This window comes from Leucoraja erinacea, chromosome 5 (assembly GCF_028641065.1).
Source record: "Leucoraja erinacea ecotype New England chromosome 5, Leri_hhj_1, whole genome shotgun sequence".
NCBI classification, from domain to species: Eukaryota; Metazoa; Chordata; class Chondrichthyes; order Rajiformes; family Rajidae; genus Leucoraja; species Leucoraja erinaceus.
The window spans coordinates 73731898-73744813 of NC_073381.1; the positions used below are offsets into that span (position 1 = coordinate 73731898).

At 39.8% G+C, this 12916-nt stretch overlaps 1 protein-coding gene across 1 annotated transcript in view; it reads left to right on the forward strand.

Annotated features, from left to right (window-relative positions):
• Nucleotides 1-12916, forward strand: part of si:ch211-278j3.3 (E3 ubiquitin-protein ligase RNF19A) — a 74356-nt gene that overhangs the window by 18039 nt on the left and 43401 nt on the right. The window contains 1 exon segment of the mRNA XM_055635910.1: nt 8353-9229. Coding sequence (XP_055491885.1) covers nt 8745-9229 — 485 coding nt within the window. The 5' untranslated portion in view covers nt 8353-8744.

Genomic DNA, 12916 nt, shown 5'->3' on the forward strand with positions numbered 1-12916 from the left:
TCCGATAGAATTTCCTGAGTTAACTTTCTTATGCACTTGACCAAAGTTGGTCGAACGTTGATAAGATGGAATGACAATTGACCAAATACAAAGCATGGCAATTAGTATCTTGTAAAGGCACAACACATGTTCAACTGATAACTAATGTATAATTTCATTTGATGAGAGGTAGGAGAGCTTAAATTAATATATCCTTTGCAGGTACAATTAATTACATTTTAATAACCTAGTTGTATTTGGCTGGATTCATAAATCCCTGAATTCACCTTCAAATCCTGCAAGAGCAAGGATATGGTTTGTTTCAACCTCTTGGGGTTAGATGGGTTGGGAATTTCCAAGCTAAGTGAAATTTGGCTCATTATGATTCAAATATTTACAATACAAATAAGATGCAAAATCATTCGACCAACTGCATTAAAGCTGAGTTACACAAGCACATTGTGTTTTTTTGTAAATCAGCATCTGCAGTTCCTTCTTTCTACATGAATAGCTGCTTTGTTGAGGCAGATACAACACTGCCACTCCCTCCAAATGACCTTTTTATTATTCATTTTGGAGTTGATGGGTTATTCTGCTAATCTTACCTTTTGGAGGATGCTGGGGAATCACCTATTTAAACCACTGTAATCCTTCTGGAAAAGTACCCCCATTATACAGCTGGTTACCGAATGTTAGAATTTCCCACCGTTCAGAATACTCAGCAGTGATGAAGGAACTGAAGTATATTTTCAAGTCAAAATCATATGTGGCTTGAGGAGGAACCTGCAGGTGGTGGGTCTCGTCCCAAAACGTCACCCACACCTTCTCTCCAAAGATGCTGCCTACCCTGCTGAGTTATTCCAGCTTTTTGTGTCTTATCTGTGGAGACCACAATAGTCCATTTTTGGCTGTGGAAGAAGTGATAACAAAGGGATATGGATGCGAACAGTGGAGCTGGCGAACAACTAGGGTGGGGAAGGGGCAGAGAGAGAGAGAGAGAGAGAGAGAATGCGGGGGTTACTTGAAATTAGAGAAATCAATATAATACTCATTGGTTGTAAGCTGCCCAATGCGAAATATGAGGTGCTGGTGTCAGGGCAACAAGCTGTCCCTCAGTGTTAGCAAGACTAAAGAGCTAGTTATCGACTTCAGAGCATAGTACAGTACAACAGCATCAAAGGTGCCAAAGTAGAAATGGGTGAGAGATTCAAGTTCCTTGGCGGTAAATTTAATCAATGGTCTGTCGTGGGCAAACCCCATTGATGCGACAGCCATAAAGGCACACCAGCGCCTGTACATCTTCAAGAGACTGAGGAAATTCAGCAAGTCTCCAGTGACTCTTACAAACTACTACAAATGCACCATAGAAAACATACTGTCAGGTAGATTCGTAGCTTAGTTTGAGAACAGCTCTACTCAAGACCGCAAGAAATTGCAGAGTTGTGGATGTAGCCCAGTCCATCACACAGACTGGATTCCCGACCATTGACTCCATCTCCACTTCCCACTGCCTCAGAAAATCAGCCAACATAGTCAGAGAGTTGTTTCACTCCCATCATTCCTCTTTCTCCCTGCTCCTGTCTGTAAAGAAGTTTGAAAACGTGCACTACCAGCTTCCGAACCTCTCTTTTCAGGCTTCTGAACGGTCCTTCCATTTATCCGCTCATTTCCGTAGCTGATCCATATCTCGTAGTATACAATCCACGTCACCAGCAATCTTGGTATCATCTACAAACTTACTAACCAACCCATTTACATTTACGTCCATATCATTTATATATATATCATACATAATAGAAGTTCCAGCACAGATCCCTGTAGAATTCCAATGGTCGCAGACCTCCAGCCTGGATTTCGTCCTTCCACCACAACCCTCTGTCATCTATCAATAGGCCAGTTATTAATCCATTTGACCCAGTCGCAGTTAATCCAGTGCATCTTAATCTTCTGGTTCAGTCTACCATGCGGGACTTTATCAGATGCCTTACTATATTTGAGATTGGCATGAATGTATTTATGTATATATGATTTGATTTCATACAATGCAAAACAAAGCTTTTCACTACACCTCAGCACACATAACAATAATACGCCTAAACCTAAACCCCCTTATGGTATAAATTAAAATCACCACAGACTATCTCAAAGCATGTCATGTGCTTTCTTGCGAATATTAAGCCAGATGGTATTTATGGGAACATTTTAACTTTTAGAATGTTTTTCTTCCCTCAGTGGTAAACATTTATATTGACAAAGACTGATAATTTGGGAATGTTACTGGTAAGCAATATTAAATGTCTCTCTGCCTTTTTGACAATATTGCAAAATAGCAGAAAGAAACCTCTACTTTATAATACATGTACTGAGCTTTTAAGTTTTCATTCAGGTTTGCCTTTTATCTTAATTCAAATGAATTAGTAAAAGTAGCGGCAACATAGAAAAAAACGAATGCATAATATATACATTCTATCAAAGGAACAGGGATAAGTCCACTTAAGCTAAAATCATTTAGTTTCCATCTTGCCATATGTTTTCGTGTTTATTCAGTTGTGAGCCTATAAGTGAGCCAGTTGCAACATCCTTCGGACTCAATATTGCAAAAATGTTTATGAGATGAACTGAGGTTGTGAGAAAACTGCATTTAATATGAAAAGTTGTTTCCCATTCACCTTGAAACGGGTTGACTGCAAGACATGCTGAAAACAGAAACTTTTTTGCAACTTTCTAGCATTAATTTTATGGATAAGTTTTTCCAACTGGAGGAGTGCATTTTTTATGCTGTGCTGACCAATTGATAACCACTGTCTGTCGCTCAAGTTGCAGTTGGCACCTTGGAGCAGCAGCTTCAGAAAAACCCAAGCAAGGAGGTATTTTTCTGGGCCTGTTAAAAACACATCAGGAAATGATATGTTTTTCTGGCCCTGGCAATCACGATCTTCTGTCACCAAGTGTGAAAACGCACACCTCCAGATTCAGGGACAGTTTTTTTCCCAGCTGTTATCAGGCAACCGAATCATCCTACTGCAACTAGTGCTGAACTACGATATACCTCATTGGTGACCCTCAGACTATCCTTGATCGGACTTTGCTGGCTTTACCTTGCTCTAAACGTTATTCCCTTACGTTTCCATATGCTGTAAATGGCTTGATTGTAATCACGTATTGTCTTTCTGCTGACTGGCACAATGAAAGCTTTTCACTGTACCTCGATACATGTGGCAATAAACTAAACTTAAACCAATGAACGTACCCCTGCCTAACTAAAATCCAAATTTTATGTACAAGCTAGTTTATTCTGCAAGCCACCAACTACATCTCCCTGCTGTGCTGACCCTCGTCCTTTTGTTACCATTATTATCATTTCTCCAAGGTTCGTGTGGAAGTCAGATCTATCATGTATTTGAGGTCTGGGCGTTAAATTGGTTGGTGACATACAGTTGGAAGCTGAAATGACTAAGAGTTTCTTTTGCTGACATCATGCATGCCACTTCCCTGGCACTAACTTCTCCACAGTTAGTAGGAATACTCACATTTTTAGGGCTCAAAACATTTATTTCTCCTTTGATCACAATTTTATGTGAAAATATTGTTGCAGTGTTTTAAAATAAAATAGCAATTATAAGGTGAGCCAACAGACAAAATCATCGAGTGAAAAGATTAATAGCTATTTGGTTTAATCCAAAGATAGACACAAATTGCTGGAATAATTTAGCAGGACAGGCAGCATCTCTGGAGGGAAGGAATTGGTGACATTTTGTGTCGAGACCCTTCTTCATCCAAAGATCTTTGGCTGAAATTGGGTATCTGCTTTACTTTGCACTGAATGTAGGATTGACCAACTAGTTTCATATTGCAAAACAGGTTCTGACATTCTTCTAAATTCTGAGTATTACCGTGAGGCAGAATTGAAATTATTAGTTGCACAATAAAAACTGGCAGCAAAAGATTGGAAAACAGGGAGTTTGTACGTTTTTCCCTGTGGCACCGTGAGTTTTCCTGGGAGCTCTGGTTTCATCCCACACTCCAAAAACTTACAGATTTGTAGGTTAATTGGCTTTGGTAGAGATTGTAAATGGTCTCTCGCATGTTGGGTTTTGTTAGTGTAAGGGGACCGCTGGTTTGCACGAAGGGCCTGTTTCCGTGCTGTATCTCTAAACTAAACTAAAACTGCACCTTAATCAGTAAAAAAAAAGATGGAGAAAGGAGGAACAGCAGGTGCTGGAATCTTGAGCAATACCAAAAAGTGCTGGAGTAACTCGGAGTGTCAGCCAGTATCTCTGGAGGACATAGCTTGGTGGCGTTTTGGGTCGGGACTGTTCCCCAGATATATTATTAATTAATACTTGTGGTTTCCCTTTTCTGATCTCTTTATGTTGTGTTGCTGGCTTGTATGGGATGATGAAAAATGTAGCCCTCCGGTGCCAAGAGAAATGGGAGCCCATTGTATGTAGCAGTGGTGGTGCCGCCCATAACCCTCTGATGTAGAACGGAACACAGCCAACAAATGTGCCATGTTCACAATATGGGTGAAGCTGGCCACAACCCATTTCTCATTCTAGTATTTGCTACTATTTAATCTGAGGGGCAACATAAATATAGATCAACATTTATTGTTAGAATGAATAGGTTATTCCAACACTTAAAAAAAACAGTTGTGATGCCGTTATAATGTTCTAAAAATATAAAATTAAAATAATAATATGACATAAAATCAGGCTGGAGAATGGTCCTGAACCGTTGCCTGGCGATTTCCCACCACTGATGCTGCCTGACCAGCTAAGTTCCACGAGCAGTTTTTTTTGCTCAATATTCCAGCATCTTGTGTTTCCATTATAATGTTTTCATAAGGTTGTAAACTTGAGTATTTGTAGTGTGAAGATGGACACAAAATGCTTGAGTATCTCAGAAGGACAGGCAGCATCTCTGGAGAGAAGGAATGGGTGATGTTTTCGGTTTTTGCCCGAAACATCACCCATTCCTTCTCTCCAGAGATGCTGCCTGTCCCACTGAATTACTCCAGCATTTATAGTTTATAGTTTTTTCTACTTTCATCAGTTTTATAATGTAATTTATGGGAGTCATAATCAATCATAGGAAAAAAAAACTTACAAAAGTTACTTTGTCAAATGTCATGAACAGGACAGCATGTATTGTGCCCAATGTCTTTTGTTTTTAGTATCTGTTACTAGATAATTTCAGAATTTAACTTTTGAAAATGATTCAAGAAGCTTGGATATGGTCCAACCAGTAATTTGAGAAGAGTATTTTCCAGAGATCGAGGGAATTGGATTGAATTTCTATTTGTAGCAATTTGAGAACTGATCAACTTGAACTATGCTATAAGAGCTGGTTAAATAATAGTCAGCGGCTAATGAAGAAGACAAATGTAGATTTTGTCTGCATATGATTTATTAAAAAAAAAAAAAATCCCATTCAAGAAGTTTTGCAAAGTGGGAATGACTGCGGCTGTATCAAGCATTATCATTGTATCAGAGTAAATGAGTTAAGTAGATTTTCATTGTTCATGTACATATATGTAAGCATTTATTCATGGTAATAGCCATCTTTGTAAGTAATGTTAATTTAATGTACTGTATTTTGTTTCTTTAGGCCATTGTAGCTAGTTCTGCAGAATAAGTTGTCAGACTTCCAGTCGTTGTGCTTGTTACTGTGATTAAGTAATGGTTGTTTTTAGAATTTCAGCTGCTTCCTATTGAATTAAATATGCATTTTATGTGAAATCAAAACCTAATTTATTTTAAGTTATGTCCAGCTGTCTGTTCCTTTGCATTCTGAAAAAAATAGAAAATATTTTATTTTTCCCCCCAATAATTTTTATACTTTTAACAAGTTTTGGATGCCATATAATTAGTAAATTGAAGATTATTAGCAAACATAGTTTTAAATTGTCAGACGTTGCCTGTGATTTCTGCTTTAACTGTAAAGTGGTATTCATCTTAGAATTTGTTTTTCTTGAACTCTGAACTCCAATAAATTCTTCAATCATGTTATAGCTGTTATAACATACAAAGTTTTCTTTGCATTGCATGAATCCATATTCAAATATAGGAGGTGAATCATGGCCATTTCTGGTAAATTAAACTAATAGGCAACAACATTTATTCTCAGTTTTTGGAGGTACAGTGCTCCCTATTTGGCTTATTGACCAATATCATTTAGATTTATTTAATCATTATGTCACAACAAGAAATTAATATTTGTGGGCTATGTGAGTAAAAATGTCAGAATATCTGTTATTTTGAGAGGAACAAGAGGTCTGCATTTGCTTCAATGTTAATAAGTAGTGACAAGTGTAAACACAAGATATAAGTTGTAATGATTGTAGACTGTCGGAACCAAAGACAAGTACATGCTTGAGCTATTTTGTTCGATTAGCTGCCCTCCACTTACCTAGCAATTAAGAAATCACTGACTGTAGACTAGAATTGTGCTTTAGTTTCCAAAAAATCTCTCAGAAATTAATTATATAATGTTATAGGGTTATCCGCAGAAGCAATAGGCCACACCTATAGGCGTGTGTTATTTGATGTCATTGTAAAGGAAGTAGTGATATTTAATCTTGGGCTTGATGTGGAAATTTAACTCGTAACTATAAGTGGTGGCATGTTTTATTACCGATTTACTTCGTGTTAATTTTCCAAATTGTTCCCTTTTGGTGTGAAAATACTTCTCGGTGCTACAGATAACCTGTTGTAGCAACTGGACAAGATAAATATGCATTTATCTTCCGAGCAGCCACGATTGCTTAATGATATTTGGATCTTTGGATTGGACATTTGTGTTTTTTTAAACATGAAGCAAAATATATAATTACCTATAATGGCGAACCTGGAAGTTTTCCCATTAAGGAAGTATTCAAAATCTTGGATTAACTCGATCATATTATCCTTATAGAGTGACACAGTGTGGAAACAGGCCCTTTGGCCCAACTTGCCCACACCGGCCAATGTGTCCCAGCTACACTAGTCCCACCTGCCTGCACTTGGTCCATATCCCTCCAAACCTGTCCAACCTATGTACCTGTCTAACTGGTTCTTGAACAATGGGATAGTCCCAGCCTCACCTACCTCCTCTGGCAGCTTGTTCCATACACCCAAAAGCCTCTGTGTGAAAAAATTACCCCTCAGATTCCCATTAAATCTGTTCCCCTTCAGCTTGAGCCTATGTCCTCTGGTCCTCGATTCCCTTACTCTGGGCAAGACAAAGGCTCTGAATCCTCTAAAACCGTTGTTGAGAGAAAGAATATACAGTAACTGTTACTTCTGTTCATAACATTTCTTGTATTTCTATTCGTTGAAGTTGTAGCATTGCTCAGACATAAACACCCTTTAAACAGTACAGAAATCTGAAATTAAGTTCCAGTCTGAAAAGATAACCATTGGAGCAGGGAAATATGCAGTTGGTATACTTTATCTGTTTCATTCCGTTCCTGGCAGCAGAGCTCTGATCTGACTCCAGAAGGAGCAGAGTGGTTGTAGATCCATTATAACATTTACACTCTAATCTTCTTGCCAATCAGTAGCTGTCAATGAATAATCTTAGTTGAGATGAATAAGGAAATGTAATAAATAACTTGGATCGTGTTCAAGTTCAAGTTCAAGTGAGTTTCTTGTCATGTGTCCCTGATAAGACAATGAAATTCTTGCTTTGCTTCAGCACAACAGAACATAGTAGGCATTGACTACAAAACGCATGAATAAATAAACTGACAAAGTGCAAATAACAGATAATGGGTTATTAATGTTCAGAGTTTTGGCCGAGCCAGGTTCAATAGTCCTGTGGGGAAGTAGCTATTCCTGAACCTGGTCGTTGCAGTCTTCAGGCACCTGTACCTTCTACCTGAAGGTAGCAGGGAGATGAATGTGTGGCCAGGATGGTGTGGGTCTTTGATGATACTGCCAGCCTTTCTGAGGCAGCGATTGCGATAAATCCCCTCGATGGAAGGAAGGTCAGAGCTGATGATGGACTGGGCAGTGTTTACTACTTTTTGTAGTCTCTTCCTCTCCAGGGCGCTCAAGTTGTGGGTATTCATTTTTGGGTATTCCTGTTTTAGTCAAGGGGTGTGTTTTTTAATTAAGTGGGAATTGAGTGAATTTTGGACTGTAAAAGGATGTTCAGAGCTCTAGCAAAGTCTTGTGATACAGTTCCATTCTAGTGACTGTGATTTATGGGATTTATGTCTGTAGTGTAGAGTGTACTTCACTGCCTTTATTATAATGCAACTTCATGTTCCACCAAAGCAATGTTATTCACAATTCTCTCTTGCATTATTCTGTAGTCATGTAAAATTGATTGAACTGCTAATAATTAAAATTGTTGTATAACTGATCATTTTTTTCTTCTAACTTCCAGATTATGTACCGAAAATGGACAAAACAATGAATGTAACAAGTTGACATCTGTTAAAGTCCTTTAAGAACGGCTGTTGGTTCTGGAACTACTTAGAGTCTGAGTTTGCTGTGCTTGTGCATCTGGGCGAAACCATTAAAAAAATCAATGCTGTAATAAAATGCTTCCTGTCAGCTCAGTATTACTTCAGTATTGCTAACTATTTTCCTCCGAAGAACTTGGCTATCATAAGAGGGGGAGGAACTTTGCCATATTATCATTTTACAGTTTGTCAGGACTGTCGTTAAATGATTTTTTTTCTCCAAACACATTGGTAAACATTAGTTGCATACTTTGGAAAGAAATTAAGAAAAATTTCGATCATATTTTTAACTGTTAAAACATAATTCAAAATCATGAAAAGACCAAATAAACATCGACAACTGCAGTTCTTCAGTCTCTTCAGCAGGAAACCTAAATCTAAATCAAAGCTTGAGATGTCTGCAGTCACAGTTGAGGGAGTAAACACTAAAACAGAGAGTGAGGATGAGAAAAAGACCACCTCCTCTAACAGGACAATACAATCCTCCAGTAACGAACAATTGTTAGGCACTCTGGAGTGTCCTCTCTGCCTTCTTAGCCAGCCTCGATCTCAATTCCCAGAGATCATTTCTTGTCATCATCGTTCGTGTCTGGATTGCTTGCAGCAATATTTGAAAATTGAAATTACTGAAAGCAGGGTCAACATTGCCTGTCCAGAATGTTCAGAAATGTATCATCCATCGGACATCCGTATGATTCTCAACAATGGGACTTTGATGGAAAAGTATGAAGAATTCATGTTGCGAAGATACCTTGCATCTGATCCAGATGCCCGATGGTGCCCTGCACCTGATTGTAGGTATGTACCACATAAATAGTTATTATAATCTATTTTCTCTCAGGTTTAATAGATAAATGAGATATGATAGCTATGGTTATAGACCATGCTCTTGAAGTGATTTTATTTGTCTTTGGGTAGCTGATAATTGAGTACAGGATTATATACTCGCATTACAGAGATGGTTAATAGTTCAGCCATATGTATGTAAAGTGTTAATTGATTACTTTTTTTGCCTTGAGTTTGTCTAGGGTCACGCTGAAGATGTAATGGACCTGGATATTTAGCCATGCTGAACTCTTTAGGAAGAACTGACATGCAACAGTAGCTCAGGCTCTTGCCCCACCTTCCTCCTCTACCTAGGCTCCATCTGCATGGGCTGGGAGGGGAAGAAAATAAATTGATATAGTACATTGTGCCAGGTGAGCAACATTGTCACATGTGTACTCTCTCACTTCAGGCTGAAGTGAATGGGTCATGAGGCGAACAAGAAGCCGTAAACAATTTTATAATTGACTGGCAAGGAATCATATTATGAGTGAATCTTGGCATAACTTCCATTTCTGTGTAACCTATGTACTACAGGAATTTAGTGAGCTAATTTTTTTTTTTTTTTGCTTTACTTTTCTTTCCCCAAAATGATTTTCTAGCTCTGCTCAGCATTTGCCTGATAACATAAACTAGGAACATAAGCATACCATTGTATTACAGTATTACATTGGTCATTGAATAATTGCATTCCGAAGAAGTTACCTTTTAAACTCTAATACCTGTCCAAGTGATAGGCTATTTGTAGCATTTAAATGTATTCACCTTGGTATTCACCCTCGACACCCACATGCCAGACTACAATGTTCCTGGGTGTGGAACAGTGTTGCATTGTCTCTGGGTATAATATTCTGAATAGGGGTCTTTTTTTCCTTAACTTATTTTCATGTGCCAGGATATGATAATAACGTTTTGAAAAAATATTTGCAAAATTGTTGACTAACTCATAGATTGTCTTTTGTGTGTAAGGCAAGCACTTGACTCTGCTTGCTTGTGCTGTGGTTAGTTCTCCCCACCATCAACGTTCTCCCACTTTCTTATATGTTAGCAGTTTATATTTAATTGCCAATAAACTTTTCAGGTGATGTAGTGGTCTAGCACTAATTGTCACAGATTTACATATACTCATTGTTTAAAAACTTGTTTCAACCTTGTGCTTACCTGGATCATGAGCTGTTAGTTTTCATTATAATCAGAAAGATATCTTCAGCAACATCCTTTTTATCACTGAACATCTGTACTAAATCCTCCCTCTGTATCAGTTCCAGAAAAGTCAGCCCTAGTTTCTCTAACTGTTCCCCATAACTGGTGGCTTCTAATTCAAGGCCTTGGCCTACATTTCATTCCCAGATCCATTCCATTGTGAACATCCCAAAAACGCTGGCATTATGCTAGTCAATATCTTTTACTGTCATTATTATGCTTTGGTATTAAATTCCCCTCAATGTGAACTCTGTTTCCTCTCCACATACTTAATGATGTTATATGTATATGTATATATATATGTATATGTGTGTAACTTTTCCACATTTTGTCACGTTACAACCACAAACGTAAATGTATTTTATTGGGATTTTATGTGATAGACCAACACAAAGTGGTGCATAATTGTGAAGTGGAAAGGAAATGATACATGGTTTTCAAATTTTTTTACAAATAAAAAACTGAAAAGTGTGGCGTGCAAAAGTATTCAGCCCCCCTGAGTCAATACTTTGTAGAACCACCTTTCGCTGCAATTACAGCTGCAAGTCTTTTGGGGTATGTCTCTACCAGCTTTGCACATCTAGAGACTGAAATTTTTGCCCATTCTTTTTTGCAAAATAGCTCAAACTCAGTCAGATTGGATGGAGAGTGTCTGTGAACAGCAATTTTCAAGTCTTGCCAGAGATTCTCAATTGGATTTAGGTCTGGACTTTGACTGGGCCATTCTAACACATGAATATGCTTTGATCTAAACCATTCCATTGTAGCTCTGGCTGTATGTTTAGGGTCGTTGTCCTGCTGGAAGGTGAACCTCCGCCCCAGTCTCAAGTCTTTTTGCAGACTCTAACAGGTTTTCTTCCAAGATTGCCCTGTATTTGGCTCCATCCATCTTCCCATCAACTCTGGCCAGCTTCCCTGTCCCTGCTGAAGAAAAGCATCCCCACAGCATGATGCTGCCACCACCACGTTTCACAGTGGGGATGGTGTGTTCAGGGTGATGTAAGATGGCGGCGTGCACAGTCGCAGCGGCTCACGGCTCTCTGTCTCGGTGCTCTTTCTTGTTGTTTGTGTACGTTGTGTTGTCCGTGTACGTCTTTGCTGTCGGTTCTGCAAACATCCGCTACACCCGCTACACCCGCCAGAACCTCGTGGATATCGGTGACCAGCGTCAGACATCTGTTTCGGGTGTCTTCCATCGCACGCATAACATCCCGGGCAACATAGCAAGACCATCAAGCCACCTTTACCGAGCCTGTATCTCTCCAATGCCAGATCCCTGGTTCACAAAATGGATGACCTGGAATTACAACTCGCTGGAAATCGATATGTCCGCGACTGCTGTGTTATGATTATCACCGAAACCTGGCTTCACCCGGGGATACCTGATGCTAGCATGCAGCTAGCAGGACGCTTTCTGCTCCGCGGGGACAGGACTATGGACTCCGGTAAGAGCAGGGGAGGGGGCCTCTGTATATACGTGCATGAGAATTGGTGCAACAACGGGATAATCATAGACAATCATTGTTCCCCTGACCTCGAGTACATGTCTGTAAGATGCCGGCCTTTTTTTCTACCGAGAGAACTAACAGTAGTGATTGTCACGGCTGTGTATATTCCACCCGACGCCAATGTAAACACGGCGCTCTCTCTCCTGCTGAACACCATTAACGAACAGCAGCGGGCCCACCCCGAAGGTGTTCACATAATTGCAGGGGACTTTAATAAGGCCAACTTGAAGACTGTACTGCCGAAATTTTATCAACATGTCAAGTGTTCTACTAGAGGGGTGAACACGCTGGATCATGTCTACACCAATATTAAGCACGCGTATAGAGCCATCCCCCTCCCCCAACTCGGTCAGTCAGATCATCTCTCCCTCCTGCTCTCTCCAGCCTACACCCCCCTCAGACGCAGTGCCAGGCCCACCATAAAGTCTGTTACAACCTGGCCTGAAAATGCACTCTCCAATCTACAGGACTGCTTTACACAGACAAACTGGGACATATTCGAACACCAGGATCTGGAAACTCTCACAGAAACGGTGCTGGACTATATCAAGTTCTGCATCGGAAACGTGACTGTGGACAAAAACATTCGGGTTTTCCCAAACCAGAAACCCTGGATGTCCAGCCAGGTCCGCACACTCCTCAGAGCCCGTGATGCTGCCTTCAGGTCAGGTGACAGAGCTCTGTACAGGGCTGCTCGAGCCGATCTGAAAAGTGGTATTAAAAAAGCCAAGGCGGACCATAAGAGGAGCATAGAGTCCCACTTGTCCAGCAATAATACACGGGAGGTATGGCGGGGCATACAAGACATTACCAACTACAGAGGCTGTGCCACAAAGTCAGAAGACCTGAGTGTGCCGCTGGCAGAAAAGCTAAATTGCTTCTTCTCCCGCTTCGAAAAATCACAACAGCAGCACTCACCTGCTACAGCCCTGTTCCCACCCTCACCTGG